General features: G+C 36.8%; 1 protein-coding gene across 2 annotated transcripts in view; it reads right to left on the bottom strand.

Annotated features, from left to right (window-relative positions):
• LOC149534835 (Calmodulin-binding transcription activator protein with CG-1 and Ankyrin domain) overlaps positions 1–22,082 on the bottom strand; it is a 231,652-nt gene that overhangs the window by 88,647 nt on the left and 120,923 nt on the right. For both annotated transcript variants that reach the window (XM_089805658.1, XM_089805659.1), the window contains exon 7: positions 4,102–4,415. In XM_089805658.1, coding sequence (XP_089661784.1) covers positions 4,102–4,415 — 314 coding nt within the window. The remainder of the gene's footprint in view (positions 1–4,101; positions 4,416–22,082) is intronic.

Raw genomic sequence — 22,082 nt, 5'->3', positions numbered from 1 at the left:
TGAAGTTACCTCTGAAATTTCCTTCACTTTGACTGGTTTCTTGCTTTATCTCCTTACGATCTTCATGGTTTTGTCCTCTTCCTTGGAAATTTCCTCTTCCCCTTTGATTTCTTCCTCTTCCTCTACTATTTTGTTCTTGTCTTCTTTTCAATTTGGCTTCCACCTTCAATGCTAGTTGATAACATTTTTGTACTGTATCTGGACATAATAAATTAAGTTCTTCGTGAATGTTCAACCTCAATCCATTGAGATATCTAGCAACTTTTATACTTTCACATTCACTTTGCTTTGACCTCAGGCTTAATTTTTGAAATTCTTCAGTATAGGTAGTGACATCTAGCTCCTTTTGTCTTAAACTTTTTTTCCTTCGATGAAGTTGGATTTCATAATCCTCAGGTAAGTATGTTTCTCTCACCTTGGCACACATCCTTTCCCATGAAGTTATCATGTTCTTACCTTCTTTGACCCTTTCTCCTTGAATGAAATTCCACCAAGTGAGGGCTGGTCCCTTCAACTTTGACTTGGCAATTTTTACCTTATCCTTCTCTACTATATTTTCACATTCAAAATGGTTGTTCAAGGCTTCTATCCAATCCACAACAACATCAGCATCCATCTTTCCTAAGAAGATGGGTAGGTCACCTTTGGCATCCTTCTTACCAACTCTCTCATGGGCTTCTATAAAGTATCTCTGATCTGCAGGTAAGTTAACCACCTCCTGCTCTGGCGTATCCTCTTCTTCCCCTTCTTCCTCTTGCTCTGAGGAGACCTTTGCTTTCTTTTCAACCCGGCCCTTCATCTTCTCAAATTCATCTAATAACCACTTATTGATTTTCTCTTGTTCTTGCATCTTCTTTGCCAGTTCAGCATTAGTGACCATGTTTGATGTTTTAGCTTCTGACTCCGATCCAGACATAAAATCTAATTGCCTCAAGAGCTTTCCCCAAGCTCTGATACCAAAAATGATGCAGAGGTAAAACACAATGGAAGCAAACACAATAGCAATAGGAACTAGCACCAGCAAGAGACAGATTATAAAATTCTTCTATTTAATTTATCAAATGAACCGTACATACATTAGCTCTTCTTGCAGATTTCTTCTCTTCGTAACTTTGTTTCCAGAAACTTTGCTCTCAAGCCCTGACCTAAACCTAAACCTAAGACTCTACTTATACTTGCTAAGACGGTCTACGGAAAATTCTAGATTATTACAAAATAGAAAATTCTAGATTAGTATAGAATGGGGAAGAATGACCCCACAATGATCTGTGATTCTGTACAAATCCCGAGAAAATTATCTTATCCTAATTACGAAATCAAGATAAATTTCTCAAGTCGGCTCATGCATATAACTTGACCTAAATATATAAAACTAAATACATAAAACTTGACCTACTTGACCTAAATACATAAAACTTGACCTAAATACTTTATATAAAACTTTGACCTAAATACTTTATGCGGGTGCTCCTGCACCACCCTCATTGTTAAAATCATCTTTCTTTGTAATCAAGAAAGCTCTGCCACATTTGTGCAAGCATAACTTTGATTATGTAGTACAAATTTGGGAGAAAAGTGAATAAAATAAGCAATTGAATTCAAAGCTTTGACTGGAAGCAATTGTGATAGAGCAAATTAGAAGCGTTCACTGTAATTTGTGCCTATTGTCTTGATTCATGTTATTACTGTGTGTTCAATAAAAGAGCATAGTGATTTAAGAAGCAATCAAAGCCGAAGCTTTGACTAGGAGCGGTTGTGGAAATATATAGCTAGAAGCTTTCTCTATAGCTTATACTTTTTTTTTAATTCGCAAAATAGTTAAGTTATTCTTACTTTTAAGAGTCTTTGTGCCCTAATTGTAAAGCTTTTCCATATAGAAGTACGATCGGACTTAGAGCCAAACCGGTACATTTTTAGCTAGCCTTTGAGTTAGTGAAGGTTTATCGATATCACTGTTTCCAGTTCTTGTTAGAAGTGTAGTTAGAAATTCACCCTGCACATTACTCGCTCCACGAGTAAGTGGATTCTTTCTTGAAAGATAAGAAGAAATGATATTGGTAACACCCATTTTATAAAATCTCTCAACTTCTTGCTTACCTTGAGTTGATCCAAGGAATAGTGAGAAGGGGGAGCCTTCCCTTTAAGGTAGGAGAGACTCTATCTCACATGTTGTGGCTGGTTATCCTATTTTGCGACTGAATTTTTACCCAAAGCTGTCGGTTGCAAACTATCCACCCAACAAAACTGGCAGGATTATTCTAGGGAGTTCAAATCAGGACTGTGGGCAGTAATTTAGTGTTTAGGGCCTGCATAATTTCCAGAAAGGCCTGCAATTGCAACCAAGGGCTGCGGTCGGGAATATTGGCCTATGATTTGAGGTTGAAGTTAGTGTTTGGGTCAAGGCTGACTTATTCTTGCAAACTGAAGCAGCGATCTGTTAAGGAAAGAGAGCATATGCATTTGGCGGCTTGATCCTTACAAATATTCAGGTGCCATAATTCTGATTTGTATATTTTAACTGCCTGAAATTGATTAAAGTTGCATGGTGGATTATCAAGATCAATCGTTCACTTCAACATTAATTTCCAGTACTTTCTTTTTGCAATTTATTTATTTCATGGAATAATCCAAAAAACAAAGAAAGAACAAAAACACCCATCTATATTTCAGCTTTTTCAGTCAGCCGTAAAAAAGGGTCTTTACACTGACATGGACTGTAAATGCTGCCCAAATTACTTCAGAATGCAGCGCCAAATGTAGGAAAAAAGTGTGGATTCACAAGGGAAAGGTGCACCTGAATTGCAGAAGAAATCACCCCAGCTGTAAGGGCAAACAAGACACCAGCAGTCCAAGGGTTTGCTAGCCCAACTGCAAACCAATACCCAATCCAGGCGTCCAATTTCAAAGAGGAAAAATGCCCACGATATCCAATAATTGAGTGCTCAACATACAGAATGAAAGGAACACTTACTAATGCTGATGTAACACACCAATTTGCAGAGAAGTAAACCCAGAATTTTTTGATACTCTAAACAAATAATACCAGGCTCCAGATTTAAATGCAATTGAATGCCAAATTCAACATTGTCTTCCCAGTTACAGAATGTACAGTAGGGAAATCCCTTAATTCTCAATATCAGTCCAAATTCTTCAGCAAGCAATTAGCTCCCTAGCCACGGTAGAAACATCAAAAGAAGCTATTTGAATTAAACACTCAAATCAACCCCTTCACAAAGACCAATAAAAGCAATTGATAATTGGATGCTTCTCCCTTCACAATGAGCTTATATTTATAATCCCCGAATGGCGTTTAGTTTCCCGAACGCAACTTCACTTAAGAAGCTTCATCAACACAACATCATGTTATTACATAAAATAGTAAATCCACAACTGAGAGCCTCAAATCTCCCTTCAGCTTACGTGGGTTGCTATGATAAACTAACCCAATGAATTGCAGGTACTAGCCAAAAATGGAGACAATACCATTACCAAACGATAAATCACACATTGATGACTGCCAAAATAGATGTGCCAAAAAAATCGTCCTCAAATGCATAAATACATTGAAATGCATTTCTTGTAATGGTTAATGCATATTTATTATTTACTTAAAATAGCTTGAGCATGAATGTTAGTTTCACTATGGTAACAATCCAGCCTGTTGCAGAATTGCGCTTTGCAAGTGTACATTATGCCAGCTCACATATCATATTCATATAAGTTTGGATAGGTTCTGACATAGGTTTTTTTCCATGTTAGGAACGATGCATTTGATTTATCAATCATACATTTCTCAGAACTTCTCTGTACCATGTTTTCAGAAGGTGACCTGGAACTTATTAATAACTTCCATAATATACATCGCTTTTGATCATAGAATATAGACCAAACCATCCAAGTGACAGTGTATTTAGATTTCAACAACATTCATGAGGCAATAAATGCCTTTGACATTAGAAAGTCATAGAGAACCCTTTAAGATATTACAATCAATCAATCAATCAAATGATGTATGGAATAAAAGATGCGCAGATAGACAGAGCAATATAGGCACTAGCATTATGGAGAAGAAAATGCAAAGATTGAATGTTGTAAAAATACCTTTCTTTCTGTCATCCCATGCCTAAACTGTTCTGAAGAAACTTGCAGTGCATTTGTCCGAGTCTCAGGTGATGCATCTGCTGTTGACTCATCATCCAATATATCAGATATACTACTAGAAGTTGGAAAAGTTACATTACTTTGCTCCTTCAAAATTGATGATGAGAGAACATTATCCCTGCTAGATGTTGTACAAAGCTCCAGCATTTCCTTCCAGGATGGTGAACTGGATTCTGCCTTTTCTAAGTCTATTGGAGAAAATGCAGTTCCTCCAGTCAATTGTTGACCCAAGCGATAGTTTCTGAGGTACGTACCTGCAGTCATGTACCATTTATGAGAACAAAAAATAACAAGTTGTTGGGCTACAAAAAGAAATGTCTATGAGCAAAGGTAAACAAGTAACTGAACATTATTCAAGGCAAACACCAATAGAAGTAATTCACTGATAATAGCATTTTCTGAAAAGCAATAGACAAAATACCAAAAATATGTAAGCAAGGTGCTGTAAACATATTGACAAAATTGCACGAGTAACATTTTTGAACAGTAATAATATGTAGAGTATGTAAGATAAAATACACTGATATGTGCAGTCAATGACTATTGATTGGATACCTTCCCACTTTCCAAACCATATAAACATGCAAACCCCAACATGAAACGATCATATCAAAGCCACCATTTTCATTTCCATGAGCAGCTACAAATTGTACCAGAGCTGAAGGTATCAAATTCCAAAAATTGAAGAGACCGTCACCTCATCTCGTAGGAAGTCATTTCACACCAATCCACTACGATCTATTAAGAGGATCTGCAATGTTTCTTCAACTACCATGCCCAAAGTGCAATATCCAAGCCCATTTATCCATTGCAGAAAGAAAATGGATATAGATAAAGCTGGGAAATACTCCAAAGGGATCCTTTTCCAGAGTAAGTGGAAGAACATCTATGACAGCTCAAATAACATATCCTTATCTATCATTTCATGGGAGCATTCTTTGCGCTCGAAAAATCCCGAGCTTGGGCACAATGAAACTTTAAACCAGATGTACCTGTGGAACTGATATCAATGCCTGCAGTTTTTGCCACTGAACTGCAAAGGAACTGGATCTTCCAAACAGAACTCTAGTTGATGAAGAAATAGAGTTTATTCAAGAAAAATTGATCAGCATACTTCAACCATACATATGACTTACCAAGTACAATGACAGCTTAAATAAGACTGCCGGTACTCCAGAGTGAATGGAAGCCAGAAATAGCACTTGAGAAATAAGGATTGACCATAAGAAAATATATATCAGCTTCAAAAATTCCTGTGAACCATGCTCAAAAATAAATCTGGAGAAGTAGCCACCCAATAGAATTTCAAGAGGTGGGAGGAATTGCATTGAAAGTCCAATAGACAATGAAAATATCTCATAATGCACACACTATCATGGGGAGGTTCTGTTGGATTTTGAAAAAGCCTAAGAATAGAATGACCTTTGTGCTGGATTTAATGAAAGCTTTTCAAGGATTCTTCTACTCAAATGGACGTTAATAGCGAATCAACTGATCTCATTGATCTGCAAAGATCAATTTGCCAAGAGTGTCCTATTGCTCTAACTTTGATTGTGTTTGCTGCCGATGCACTTCACTCTGTTTTGAGAATTAGAATGATTAATCCCGTCATGTCCCATTCTTGAAATAGGATTTGATAATAATCAAATAAAAAAAATTAAAGAATAAAATTAAAATAATTAAAATTCTGTAAAGTTATATGAATGGTCAAAAGGCATGAATTGATAAGTTATCTCCCACAAACACAAGATAGAACTTCATTTGAGGAGAAGAAAGGCAGTAAGAATGAAATGCACCCCTTTTGGGACATTAGGAATTCTGAAGTTAAATTCATATATATTAAATTTGGCTTATGAAAGTTTAAAACAAGCTTATAAAATGGGTCAATTTAATATTATAAAGAGGGTTATAAAGTGACAAAAAAAGAAGATGATGAAAGATAGAGAAGTGGAAACTGAAAAGTCACAACTTGATGCATTCAAAGAAGGGAGACTCATTTTGGGGATGCTTGGATATTGATTTAGGTTTTGAGATTTCTCTTGGAGAAATTAAGGAAGCTTCAGCTTCTATTCAGGGTCCAAGAACGCAAAGCCTCTGGTTCTTCTTGGTGGATTGGATGTAGTCTTGATTCATCAGCTGTGGTGAATTTGCGACGGAGTTCATGATCGCATTTCAGGTTCATTTCCGATTAATCAAATCTGACTGTCATCACTATTTGTATGATTGTATTGTTATTGTATTGTTGATTTATAATGCAATAGCGAATTCTAGAGTATTGGCTGATTCTTTACAAGTTAATGGTGTTGGTTATTTACTGGTTCTGAAAATTATTTGAGGAAAATTGAAAAGGATATCTGCGTAGGTTATTGCAGTGATATCAAAGCAGTGTATCCTGCATTCATGTGTGGTTTTGGGAATTCTGAACATTAAAATTCCATTAATATGATCCTTGAAATTTTACTTAATGTCCACACTGAAGAGAATTGGGATGCCATCAGCTCTAGGATGAATTAATGTATTTACCAAGGCATCAAATTAAAGAAGGAAAATCTTTACTTCCAATTGGGCACATTAATTGGAGCTCTTTATCAGTTGTCTTTGATGGAAGTCTGACAGGAGGAGAATAGTTATACTTGAACCCTGTAGGAGAATTGATACTGAAATATGATTTGTAGCTATTGTAAAAATTAAGTTAACTATTACATGGTGCGGCCAATATATTTATAAAAGAGCGGAAGAGTTTATTAGTATTTGCTGGGTGTAATTGAGGACCGTGTATTGTAAGGAAAAGATTTGTAACCAATTATTATCTAACGGTTATGAGAAGAGTTATAATGTTATGAGAAGAGTTATAATGTTCTGAGAAGATGCATAGTTCTCAGACGGTGATATTACGGCATTCAAAATCCATTTCAGTTGATAGTATATTTGCAAGATTGAGCATTTTAGACTTAGATGAATGTGTTGGGGAAGAACCATTACCAAAGAGACAGTTTCTAAATAAAATGTGAATAGTCGTGGAGATATTGCATAGGAGAAGAATTGTGCCAAATGCTACGTGGAAAAGACAAGAACAAGTTGTTGCTACAGGACAAGTATCAATTGGTGTCTACACATTCAAAACTCTAACGCGTCAAATGTTTGGAGGGAATTAGATTCTTGGGTAGATGGAACAGACAGGTTTGAATGTTGACAGAGGGAATTGGTAGCCAAGAAACATTATTTGAGGAGTTGATAGGAACAAGTCACCCTTCTATTCTTAGCGAACCTGATATTGATACAGGTACTCCATTTAAAGCTCAAGATATTATTCCAAATCCTCCTGCATATGGAATGATGAGGGGAGGTTGGAATAAATTAAATGCCAAACTATAGTCGGACAGAAAAAATATTTGAAACGACCTTACAACTAAATGTCGACGTGTCCATTCGAGCTATATGATTTTAAAAAATTGGTAGGTGTCGAGTTAGTAGAACTTAATATATTTATAAACTGTTGTTACACATAAACCTTTGTCGTGAAGTGGACTATAGTGTCGTCGTCATTGTAAACGTTGGATGAATATATATAATATGAGCCTTACCAAGAATTATTTGCGGGTGCAATGGTACGAGCAATAAACAAATGCCAAAGTGCTCAGAGTATAACAGGTAGAAGGAACTGAATCGATAACAGAAGTATTGGCAGGATAACTCAAGAACATCACAAATATCATTTGAAAGAGAAGGCGGGTCTAAAACAGAGAATTCTCCAACAATATCGTTTAAATAACCATCTATTTGAACTTTCAACAATAACAATTGCTCTTCTACAATGTCGTTAATGGTTCTCTAGGAATCGCAAGTCTCGGTACTTGACCCCACGGAATTTATGGAACATATTAAACAAGCCTGCATCCAAAATATTTGGGTTTGAATAATAATAGTTGGTAGGATGCTATAGCGAGATCCGATTCAAGGAGGTTAGAGCTTGAATGTTATTTCCATAGTTCTACCAATTATAGTAGTATGGAAAATTGATAACGCAAACTGAGTTTGTTTATCCCTACTTGGTCTAAGTAAGCAGTGGACTTCAACTCAAGCGGAGGGAAGATTGGTGTTGTCAGGGACCTATCTAGACAACTTGGAGGCATTGGTTGTAGCTGCAACTATTTATAAACAGGCATGAGACAAGAATTCACGTAACAGATTTACGAGATTGATCAAATGCAGAGGGGTGGGTGCTTATTGCAGCTGGTAATGCAGGGCATGTGAAAAAAAGAAGCCACTGACTAGGGAGTTTTTATCTGGTTAATGCCGACTTTGACTTAGGACTGCAATGCTACAGATGGAGTCTCTTTAATTAGTCCCCGACTGAGGGGTTGCGTGTGGAGTGGTGAATCAATTACTGTAAACACCACATCACACCGGGTAGTTGTAAGGACTGTTACATGTTGTTGGCTGGAGAGTATTTTGTTATTAATAAAATAGGATGTAATCAACAAAGAACATCGTTGTTAAATTCCTAGTCCATATAACCGTGGAAACATTGGGACACCAAAAAAATGTTTTGATATTGGTAGTGAATCTCCTGTGAGCACTTTGTCGTGATAAGAGTTTGTCTTTTGTATAGAACCAAAGAAGATTGACAGTCATTACTCAAAAACATTGTAAGTCCTGGACACATCATTGGCATTGTCTGAAGCACGCATGGGAGTTGGATATATACCTATATTTTGGAAGTAATTGGCATTGTTGGTGAAGAGTTTAATTCAACTAAAATGTAACAATTGAACGAGGAGTTAGTTGGTTCGAAACTGAGATTGTTTTTCCTCAACAACCTGGAGGATTTTTAAAGTTTTCAACAGTTTCTATTCAATGCTTAGAGCAGATAATCTGTGTTACATCCCTATTTTTTTATTTTTTTAAATAATCTTATAACCGTTGTAATGGTTAGTTAAAAACTCTCAGATATCATGATCTTGCGAAATGGAAGTTATGATTAACCAAATTGATTCACATGAAAATGATTTGTTAGTTGATTATTGTTATTTCATAAAAAAAAAAATGAATGCTTATATTTTAAGATAAATGTTAGTGGTGGTTAGCCATTGTAATAGTTATCGGTTATTGTGTTTTCTTAATATTTCAATTTAAATGGAGGAACATGTTACTATTGTGGAAATATGCATTTTTGGTTCCAGGAGTAGATGAAGGGAGGAAGCATTGTTAAACGAAATTTAAGGAATGGGGCACCAATTTAGCCCATCATCAGACCATCAGGTATGGGTTTTAACTACACTGGTGAAGGATTTAACGGCTAGGTAATAGAGTATATCTTGGACAGTCATGAGCTACTCAGTTGGTTCTTAAATATAAGGGAAACATTAAACATTTAATATCTGGAGAGAAACTATTACCTTTCTTTTATTTATGAGACTGTGGAATGGGCAACAATTGTAACTTTATATATATATATATATATATATATATAACAACACCATGTTATTTGCTAACATCTATAAGTTGCACCTACATGTGTGTGTATATATGTGTGTGTGTGTGTGTGTACACGGGTAATATAATGATAAAAAGAATTATGCGTACTCCCAAAATTACACACGCATATACATATGTATATGTGTACATAAAACTATACATAGAATTCAATACCCTGGTGACATTATATTTATATGTCAAATATATATATATATATATATATATATATATATATATATATATATATATATATATATTTTACATAAACCATGATAAAGTATAATCTTTATGTTTTAATTATGGCTTCATTGACGAGCGTTTGCCACCTTCATTCGACATCATTCATTTAAATATTGAAAATTATGAGCAATTTTTGTAACTAGTGTTTGGCCTTGATCGATCTTCCTTTCTTGTAACCGAAGAAGCCACGAGAGGCCTTATTTTATTCTCCCCGCAGCTGAGGACTAAAAACGACAATTCATTTTCTTCTCCACATGCGATTGCTCTGAGCCGAAGCTCTTCTCTTTCTTCATAATTCCTTCGAGCAGTATTCCAGGATCATATTACCATACCTCAGCTACAATATTGGCCATGCTTGTAAAATTTTTGCTAAATCCTTATCTATTAATCAGACTTTTAATCCAGTCTTATACGCTGAGAATGATCTTCTAAGTAGTATGAATATTGATGAAATTAGTGCTTATTATAATGCAGATACAATACTTAATATTTAACCTTTCATTGTGATAAAGAATCTTAGATATAAATTGCAAGATATAAAATGCTTATAGGAGCAGACTGTTGTAACTATGTGTCCTATAATCAGCATTTACAACCTACTTACATATCCTTTCTAAAGGGTATGTCCCTCAAGGGACATAAACCTTCCTAACTTGGCACCTATAGGAGAGACATATATATATCATTAAATGCCAACATTAGAGATATATTACTATTAAGAGGAAGTACGGTCTGTACTGTCAGACCTGTAGGTTTATCTCGGTTAATATTCTTAACACTCCCTCTTAACCTGATAATCCTACAAAGAGATATTATATCTAGCAACACCAATACAAATGAATAAGCAAGAATTAATACTCTATATCTGTCTGTCTCTTCTTAGTATGTGGTATCATAGAACACATGATACAAAGTCATATTACTAAACATGTGATATGAAAAATCACTGCCACTAGTGATATTATACAAGATAAATCTGAAGAGTAATCTCTTCATTTATCCAAGTTATGATTTCATAGAAACTGGTATTTCCATATCACAACATAATCCTGAGTTTTAAGATCTACCAGAATGCAGGATAAACCCGAAGAATACTAAGATTCTTCCTTTATCCAATTTGTGATCCATGAACATAGCAATGTCAACATCACAATATGATCTTGAACTCATCTAGATCTTACAGTAGAACTTTACTATTTAGCACATTATCTAAGAGATCGTCACCTCTCATAATGTTTTATTCAAGTGTTCATTATTTTCAGAGATCATCACCTCTTAAATAATGAATACAAATAGTGAAGCCCATAATAGTCAATAGCCTGAAAAAATAAAATTATTTTATTAATAATGAAGAGAGTACAAATGGATTACAACTCAACCATAACAAGTCTCCTCCTGAAGTGTTCTATCTTCACTCTAGATAGAGGTTTGGTGAGTATGTCTGATGTTTGATTTGCAGTGCAAATGTATTCCAATTTTACAGAATGCTTGTCTACCATATCTCTTACATAATGGTAAGGAATTTCAATATGATTGGACCTGTCATGGAAAATTGGATTCATTGAGAGCTTGACGGAACTCTGATTATCACAATGAATAATTGTGGGATTCATAGCTTGCCCTAATAATCCCACAAGTAACTTCCTCAACCATACTACTTCTCGGGAGGCCATCGCTACTGCAATGTATTCAGCTTCTGTAGAACTCTATGCTACTGAAGACTGCTTTCTACATATCCAAAATATCATTGCTAATCCCAAACTAAAATAGCATCCTAAAGTACTTTTCTTGTTTTTAACACTTCCACCCCAATCTGAATCAGTGAATCCATGTACATCTAAAGCAATTTCTCATATTTGAGTCTGAGATTAAGAGTGCCTTGTAAGTATCTCATAATGTGTTTAACTACGACTAGGTGAATCTCCTTCGGTTCACACATAAACTGACTTAAGGCATTAACTACATAGCAAATATTCGGTCTTGTATTTACTAAGTACATAAGAGACCCAATCATCTGTCTGCAGAGAGTAGAATCTATGGATGGTGATTCTATAGCTGCTTCCTTAAGTTTATGTAGAGTAGTCTCCACTGGAGAAGACATAGGTTTGCAATTCCAAATTTCTTTAAAATGTCTGACGTATACTTCCCCTGATTTAGTTACTTCCAGTCCTAGGAAGTAATGAGGGAGTCCCAAATCTTTCATCTCAAATTCTCTAGTTAGATCTTTCTTGCACTGATCTATGAGATTATCATCACCTATTATTAGTAGATCATCAACATACAATATCAAAATTACCATATCATCTTTATCTCTTTTATAATATAAATTTAGATCAGCTTCATTCTTGGAGAATCCTAAGCTAGTGAGATACTTATCAACTCTTTCATACTAGGCCCTGGGAGCTTTGTTTAAGCCCATAGAGAGCTTTCTTGAGCCTGCAAACAAAAGCGTTAGGATCATGAGTTTCAAATCCTTCAGGTTGCTCCAAATATACTTCTTCTGAAATCTTTCCATTTAGGAATGTTGTTTTCACATCCATCTGATGTACCTTCCATCCCTTTGATGCGCCAATTGCTAATACTGCTCTTATGGAGGTATATCTGGCAATAGGAGCAAAGGTTTCTTCATAATCAATCCCTTCTTTCTGAAAAAATCCTCTTGCTACAAATCTGGCTTTATACTTCTCAATACTACCGTCAACAGCATGCTTTATTTTAAATATCCACTTGGAAGAAACAACAAATTTTCCTTTAGGTCTTGGAACAATTTCTCAAACATCATTTTTCATGATAGATTGGTATTCTTCTAACATAGCTTCTTTCCAAGCTATATGTTTAATAGCATCAGAGGGATTGGTTGGCTCTATTTTGGATAAATCACTTATGTTAGCTATATAACCAAAGAATCTTTTAGGTCTTTTGCTTTCTCTGGCTGTTCTGGAAGTTGCAGCAAAGTCTTGAGCTGCTTCAACTGTTTTAATGGCCCAAAGTGGTCTTTTCTTTGAATTTTCTTCAAGGTTCATATTTTGAATTTTATCTTTGATTTCTTCTAGGTTCTCCCTCTAGGACCCAGATTCACTATTTCTTTTAGAACTAGATAAAGAAAAAGGTTCATCAGAACTTATGGCTCTTTTGAATGCAAGATCTTCTTCAAAGATTACATCTCTGCTAAGTTCAATAGTTTTCTGTCTAGGTATGAAAATCCTATATGCTTTAGAAGTTTCACTATAACCTACAAAAATACCTTTCCTCCCAGAGGGTTCTAACTTGGTTCTCTTTTCTTTTGGAACATGGATATATACAGGACATCCAAAAATTCTAAGATGACCTATATTGGGTTTTACTTTAGTAATTACTTCTTCAAGTGTTTTATCTTTAAGATAGGAGTGAGAACTTCTATTTTGAATATACATAGCAATACAAGAGGCTTCTGCCCAAAGATAACATTCTAGATTTTGGTCAAAAATCATAGCCCTAGCATCTTCTATAATTATCCTATTCTTTCTTTCTACTACCCCGTTTTTCTCTGGGTTATAAGGAATAATGTACTCCCTCTTAATCCATGATTCTTTACAAAACCTTTTAAACAAGTGTGAGGTATATTCTCCTCCATTATCAATTCTAAGGGCTTTAATTTTATGTCCTAACAAATTTTCAGTTAATGCTTTGAATTCTTTAAATCTTTGTAGGATTTCTTCTGATTCCTTGCATTTTAAAAAGTAAATCCATGTTTTCCTAGAGAAGTCTATGAACAAGATATAATACCAAAATCCTCCAAGAGAAGGAACAGACATAGGTCCACATAAATCTAAATGAATTAATTCTAGTACATTATCTATTTTCCTAGTACTATCATGAAAGGGACTTTTGGTGCTTTTACCCAGAGCACACCCGTTGCAAAATCTAGGGTGCTCTTTATTTAATTTGGGTAATCCAATAACCATCTTTTCCATAATCGATAAAGTTTTAAAATTTAGATGCCCTAATCTTCTATGCCATATTTCATTTGAATCTTCAGCTCCATGGACTAGGGTTTGAATGGATCAACTAGATTCTATATTCAATTCATACAAATATCCCTTTCTTTGACCAATTAACTTTGCTTTCTTAATGGAAGAGTTCTTAGCCCAAGTTAATACTTTGCCATCCACGAATGCAACATTGTATCCATCATCTTCAAGTGTTGTAATTGAGATTAGGTTTCTTTTAATCCCTGGTACATAGAGTACACCTTTAAGAAGAAGAGTATTTCCTAATTTTAGTTTCAAAGTACAATTTCCAATTCCTTCAACAGAGTGTGTTGAGTTATCATCAATGGTAACTTCATCATTAACCTTCTCTGATAAAGAATCTAGAGTTTCTTTGTATCCCGTTATATGTCTGGAAGATCCACTATCAATTACCCATGCTTTATATGAAATTTCATTTGATAGAGAGGAATACAAAACACGGTTCTCAAGATCATAAGTATCTTCTTCTCTAATGACATTTGTACAATTTGCCTGTTGCTTGGAATTTTCAGGACAATTAGATCTATAGTGTCCAAAATTTTCACATTTAAAAAACTTTATTTTAGATAGATCTTTCTTAGGCTTTCCATTCTTTTGATTTCCCTTTTTCTTCTTGAAATGCTTCTTCTTGCCTTTATAGGAGTTTGTATTAAGAACGTGAAGTTCTTCATCTTCTACTTTTGGTTTCCCTCTTTTCTTTAGTTTTCTGCATTCCTCTTGAAGACAATCATTCTTGAGTCTATTAAAGTCCGGGAGCTGATCTCTGGCACTTATTCCTTGTGCAAATGTCTCCCATGAATCTGACAATCCATCTATAGCCTAAGTGTTAATTATCTGTCACTATTGATGGTTCCTATGCTTGATAGTTCAACTCTAATGCCGGCAACTCTTAAGAAGTAAGAATTTATCCATTCTCCTTTCTTTATCTGAATGTGATTCAATTCCTTTTTAGTGTAAGAATCCTAGTTGCATTGTTTACTTTATAGGCATTTCGTAATGCATTCATCATATGAAAGGCAATTTGATGTTTTCTAAGCATAGGTACAATATCATTTTTAACTCCATCCAAGATGATTTGAACAGTTTTTCTATTTCCTCTGCTCCAGATAGATTTGTGAGGTTCAACTGGGGGTTGTTTGATGCTCCATCAAATGAATTGTTTTACATTGTTCTCTTCAAGAATCATCATGATTCTGAACTTCCGAGCTTCAAAGTGCTCTTTCCCATTTGATTATGTAAGCCATGAAAGATAGAAGATTGTTGCTTGATGTGTACAAAGTTTGATTACTAAAATTTAGTAGAGCCTAAGTTTGATTACCAAAGCTCTGATACCATGTAATGTTTCTTCTAAATCCTTATCTCTTAATCAAACTTTTAATCCAATCTTATATGTTGAGAATGGTCTTCTAAGTAGTATGAATATTGATGAAATTAGTGCTTATTATAATGCAGATACAATACTGAATATTTAAACTTTTATTGTGATAGAGAATCTCAGATATAAATTGCAGAACGTAAAATGCTTATAGGAGCAAACTATTGTAACTGTGTGTCCTATAATCTGCATTTACAACCTACTTATATATCCTTTATGTCCCCTTCCTAACCTGGCACCTATAGCAGAGATATATATATCATTAAATGTCAACATTAGAGATATATTACTGTTACGAGGAACTACGATCTACATTGTTAGACCTGTAGGTTTATCTTGGTTAATATTCTTAACACTTGTGGTAGTGATTCCGCGTGGAGCTGTGTTATAAGATCACGTCAACAAAGTATGAGTTGCATTTTAAGTCATGAAATCATTTTTGCAAGACTTATTTCATATGTCATATGCTATGCCTTTTACGATGCATCTTTTCTTTTTGAATTCCACTATAGACTGAAGGAACATTATGATAATGTGTAACCACGATCTTGGATATGTACCTCGAGTGTAATCAAGGTTCTGATAAGCATCAATATTGTTCTCCTTTGTTTACCGTATGGGTAAATAGATTAATGCACACAAACAATAGACAAAAACAATAGTACTCCTTTTATTATTTGCATATGCCAAAGATATTACACAATGATTATGATGATGATTACAATGATCTCGAAGGTTGTATAAATACTTTCTGACGAACCTTCCCGAAGGGGTCCGTCGGCTACATGACAATTCCCGAAGAGCCCATCGGCCACATAATATTTACCGACGACATACATCCTATCAGCTACACAATATTTACCGATGACATCATCCCCCCCAAAAGAAAAAGTCGTCTCCGAACGACAATTAAAAAATATCCAAGACAGATTGACAAAACGGAATACATTAATTGACTAACTACAACAAGATAAATCTATTTCTATCACACCACTTTCACATTCGTCCTGTGCCTGCACCAAACTAGTGTCCAGACCATGTTGCATCTGTAGCCTCTACTAACACAATATTGTTTCCTTAGCTGACCTTGATAGCCACCCGTGCCACTTTCTCTGCTTCCAACTCCTGGGTACCCTGAGCCAAGTGTCATTGTACTGCCTTCAACTAGATGATCAGCTCCTCCCAAGCTCTCTATGCATCCACCAAAACAACTTCACGTCGAACACCTACTCCAACTGCTCCAAAGCGTATCACCCCTCTCTAAAGGTTTACTCCGTTGATCTTTCCACCTCTGGCACACTATGCCTGCAACAGCTCCAGGTCTCATCAACTGGTCAAACTTCCCACGACTGATAACCACACCGACTAGAGATGCCCCCCCAACAAAGTCGAAGGGCAACACCACCACGAGAACACACCATTTTTAGCACTCTCAAACCCACACAAAACTCCATGGAACACACCATTTTTGTGATTTTCTTCTAATTCCATACTCTTTCAGCCAACTGTTTACATTTTCTACCTGTTTATGTCTTTCCCTTCCCTTCGGCATCATACGTTACTCATTCTGAACTATTTTGATCTATTGTCGTTTTTTTTCTTTCTTTTTTTTAGAAAACCTCACATCACCCTTCTTCTGCACCTACCAGTGTACTGCAATCTTCTTCTCCCTGGATATTATCACGAAGAACTTTCCTCTATTACTTACAACAATTTACTAACCTCCATGGAATACCCGTACGGCCGTACTAGCTTCTAATTGATCACTATCTTCTCTATCGTACTGGTCTTTGTAGCAAGCGTACAGTCCTTAGTCTGCTTCTACTTGATTGCCTTCAAAGCATGTCGTACGGCCTATATTTTGCCCAACGTACCTTTTTCCTCCTTCACTGTAAATCGTACGACTGTCGTTCCTCACTCCTTCCCTTATCACCATACGGTTACCTTCTGTCTTGCATGTGCGAGCTTCATGTTCTATTTTCCTTTTCACCATACGGTTTTTAATAATATGTCGAAATACCGTACGCCGTACGGTCTTAGGTTGCCCCTTCTCCGTATGTCGTACGGTTCAAACTTGTTGTGCATTGCATATTACACCAAATACTCCTCCCATACGGCGTTTGCATGTATTGAAGGGGCCATATGGTGTCTATGTCATACAATGTCTTCCAGCTTTGCTTGAATTTCCGTACGATGACTTTATAACTCTTTTTCTTTTTTCTCACTTTTTCTTTTTCTTTTTTCTTTTTATTGTTTTTTTTTCGGACAAAAATTCTACTGCTCCCTGATATTCGTCGAAGACAAAACAGGTCGCACTTGATATATTTTCAATTTCAAACCGTTCACCGTTTCTAGAATTTCCTCCCCATCCAATGTACACAACTTTATTGCTCCATTATCACCTACTTCCCGGATCTGGTATGGCCCGACCCATTTGACTTTAAACTTACTCGGTTTGATTTCGTTCCATCCGTCATAATTCAACACCAGCTGACCCAGTTGGAACTTGTTTGATTTCAGGTATCTATCATACCATGTTTTGCGTCTGTTGTGTGTCACCTCCGTGGCTCATTGTACCTGCAATCGTCGCTCATCAAGTTTATTTAAGTTACATGATCTCTCCCTCCGATTTTCCATATTGCCAAGTTTATTCTCGACACTCGATACCATGACTTTCGTCAACTGCCACTCCTTGCCATCAATAACCATATTCTTGATTTTAGAACATTTACTTCATAATGCTGAAGCTTTTATTAAACCCCTCCTTGTTTCCTATGCAAACTGTATGATGTGTTTTCTTTGCTGTCGGCACCTTTCTACTCTATCTGTGGTTCAACATAACATTTTATTTCCACGCGGTCCGTTCACTATGTTCCGTATGGTGGGATTTTTCCTTTTTCTAAGTTCGTACTGTATGTTCTTCCCTTCAGCTTCAGCCCTAACCGCCTTTCCTTCTTCCGCTTCTCTGTATTCCTTCGGACATTCATTTTCCTCTTCTTTCTCACCTTCGTTGACCCTTAACATATTACAGATCGGAAAGAGCTCGTAATCCATCTGCCAGTGGACAAGGCCATTCACTGAATCCAAATCATCGTCTGTCGATCCACCTTCCAACCGTAGGACTCCTTCCTCATTAGGTTCTAGTCGCTACTTTCCGTCATCCTCTTCTTCGGAATCAGATGATACGGCTTCTCTGCCCACCATTTGTGTGTAAATCAATAGTGAATCGGCATCCCCTGCTTTCCATTGATAGTGTATTCTTCTTCCAATCATGCTTAACCCTTGCTTGTATAAGCCATCCTTAGCCCAGAATGGCGTCATATCCTCTCCTTTTCAACGAGATGACAATGAAGTCGAGCAGGAATGGTTGTGTTTCAATCATCACTGGTTGTGCCATCAGGACACCGAGAGGTTTAATGTCATGTTAGTCCGTTGTTAGCAACTCAAATGTAGGTGGCCACAACATCGGCTGTACCAACCTCTTCCAAGTGTCCTCCGGTAACACATTCACACCAAACCCTACATCCACAATTGTGTCTATCAGAACAGTTCCCAGAATTCCCATCTCTACTACCGTCGAATGCCGTCCGAATGTGAGGGCTAGTAGCATCGGGTCCTCCACACATGCTCCACTTTCCTTCTCCCTTCCTTGTTTTCCTGATAATTTAGCAACTGGAGCAATATTTATGAGTGCCAATCGGAATTGAGGCATTGTGAGCAACAAATCATTTATCTTAACTCGCACTTCGGTTTGTAATATTTGTCGTACGATGTTCTGTTCTGCGCAATTCTTGCTGAGGTACTAGTAGTCTCCTTCAAGTGTGCTTTGTCCACTTGCGTTGCCTTCTCAATTTCCACCCGTGCTTCCTCTAATCTCTTTTTTTCCTCCGTAGGGTCGGGGTACAGTTTTGCTTGCTTCCGTGTGATTACCAAAACCTCCTCTTCATCCATCCCGATGGTGATCAAATTCACTTTTGACTTTAGGCACTTGGCATCTTCATGATCTCCAGGACTGCAGCATCTGCATAACAACTTCGATGCGTTTACCATTGTACAGTCTCGAGCAAAGTGGCCCCACAAATTGCATGCTCCGCATTGAACCATCAGGCGGTCGTTTGCATCGTACTGAATTCGACTGCGAGTTCCATTATTATTGTTAGCATTGTTGTTGTTTTGCCCTCACCTATTATTTTTGTACCCTCCTAACGTGCCACCCTCGTTACTGGTGTTTCCGCTCCTTCCTGATGGGGAAGCCTCCTAGGTCAGGAGCACTTGTTGAGGTCCTTTTGTTTTCATATTAAAGGGGCAATCTTTTGTGGAATGTCCCATGATCTGGCAAATCTCGCAAAACTGGTTCTTTGGACAAGATCCCTTCATGTGACCTTCTATCTTACATTTCGTGCACCAAAGGTTGTTTCCCTTCGTCTCTTTCTGTATGTTCTTAAATTCTTTCATCATTCGAATCATATCCTCCTGGAGAGTTCAGACCTTCTTGCTGCCCTTTTCGTCATCGCTGCTCTATGAAGACGCTTCGTCATCTGACTCAGATGAGCTACTCTTCTTTTTTGTTTTCTGCTCACTTTCCAAGTTCATTGCCTGATTGTATGCTTCAGTGTATGACGAAGGCGGCACAATCCTCATCTTCTTCCGTAACTTTGGGCGTAGTCCTTCAATGAACCATCTCTTTTGCAACCCATCCACCAGCTTACTTTCCATCTTGTTTATTACGTCTTTTAATTTTTTAGCATATACTCCAACTGTTTCATTTTTCCCCTGTTGTGTTGTATATCTTTGCTACGATCTCATTGTCGTCGTGGAGCAATTGAAATTCGGTAGTAAACTCCTTAACGTTGTCCCAATTGGTTAATTTCTAGGGATCCGTATCGGCCAACCAATCAATTGCTACCCCCCTCAGGGTTTCCAAAAATTGTCAAACCCATTCATTTGTATCTGTTATGCCATTTGCCCTCCAAATTGTTTCTCATGTCTTACAGTGTTTGATTAGATCGGTTGTTCTATCACCATCAAACTTTGGCAACTTCTCATTTGGTCCAGCCATTATTGTTTGAGGTTGAAGGATTTGTTGCGTACCCGCACTGTTCTCCACACCCGCATTGTTTTGCGCACCCACGTTGTTCTGCACACCCGCGCTAATCTGCACACCCGCGTTGTTCTGAACAGTCGTTTTATTTTCGACAATCGTGCTATTTGGTAAAGAAGAGTTTTCGTCAAGCAAAGCTATCCGTTCCGGAAGTGTATCTTGAACGAAGAGTTCACTCCACGCTCGTGCTCCCTCGGCACTCCGAGCCATGCGAGTTAATTCCCTTCAATCTGGATTCTCCTCTCTCGGCATATGCAAGTTAAGAAATTCCTCCTTTACTTCTTCCACCAAATCCAACTGCTGTCGAGTTTCTTCCAGCAATTCCTCGGTGCTTCGATGTCCGTCGGTAATCTGTTGAAACCTTCATCTACGTTCATCCTGTTGTGCCAAAATTAAATTCCCTTGTGTTGTGCGTATTTCATCTTTTTCCTTCAGTTTATTCTTATTTCTTTTTCAGCTGATTTGGCATTTGTCTTCATTCCTCTGCCTTCATTCCAGGTCCATCGAGCAACGGCGCCAAATGTTTACCATATGGGTAAATAGATTAATGCACACAGACAATAGACAAAAACAGCAGTACTCCTTTTATTATTCGGATATGCCAAAGATATTACACAATGCTTATGATGATGATTACAATGATCGCGAAAAGTGTATAAATACTTTTGGAAGAACCTTACCGAAGGGGTCCGTCGACTACATGACAATTACCGAAGGGCCCATCAGCTACATAATATTTACCAACGACATACATCCTGTCAGCTACACAATATTTACCGACATCCTTTATACACAATAGTTATTTTATCCATGCATATCGAGTGCTAGTATAGACCCGTAGAGTATGATCCGAAATGGTCCCATTAAGAATGTTGAACAAATATTGTATAATACATTATATTGTACGTTTTGCACAAGGATTGTTCCTCCAATTTTCACAAAGTATATATTTGGCTTGTACACTGATATTAGCCATATACTAGTTCAGATAAGAATCAGATTGGTACACATAAATTCTGATTGATAAAGAGCACATAGTTACTAGCAATCTCCCAGGATACACCCCAAACCAGCAGGGTCGAGTATAAATGGGTGAAGAGGAGAGGTATCCTTGCAAGAACAAACTATAAATCAATAACTAAAGTGCATGAACATTTGAAAAGAACCGTTTAGTCCAAGTCAACTCATGATTGTCCAAAGTATATTCAATTGTCAAGTCAAGTAGTGGTGATCGGGTTGTTCGTTTGCCTATCTAAATCCTTGGCCAAGGTAGATTAGAGGCATGTTCGCCAAAATTGATCACTAGAGGTCACACTGCAAGCTAACAGAATGAATGAATGAAAGATTTTTAATAACATCTGTGAGGCCATAAGCCTAAGGGACCCACATAAAACTCCTAGTTAGTCTAATGTGATTTCTCCAGCCTGTCTCTTTTGTTGCGAATTTGCATAAGTAAAATGGCCCCCTTGAGGAGTCTTGGTCTTTCAAAAAGGTCTTTTATGTTGTTCACTTTTAACGTTTCTTTGTGTTGGCTAGGACTGTCTCCATATGTTTTACATCCTTCAGATAGTGTCACTCTATTTCCACCACACCCTTGTTGCAAAATCTACAAATTTTGTCCTTCCACTCTTCCTTAGGGACCATCCATCTACCAATTTCACATCTCAAATGGTGGGAACCAGATCTCAATTGAGCAATTAGGATTTTTGCCTTTTCG

This window comes from Cupressus sempervirens, chromosome 10 (genome assembly GCF_028749045.1).
Source record: "Cupressus sempervirens isolate cs-2001-9-10 chromosome 10, ASM2874904v1, whole genome shotgun sequence".
NCBI classification, from domain to species: Eukaryota; Viridiplantae; Streptophyta; class Pinopsida; order Cupressales; family Cupressaceae; genus Cupressus; species Cupressus sempervirens.
This window is presented reverse-complemented; position numbering and strand designations above follow the sequence as displayed.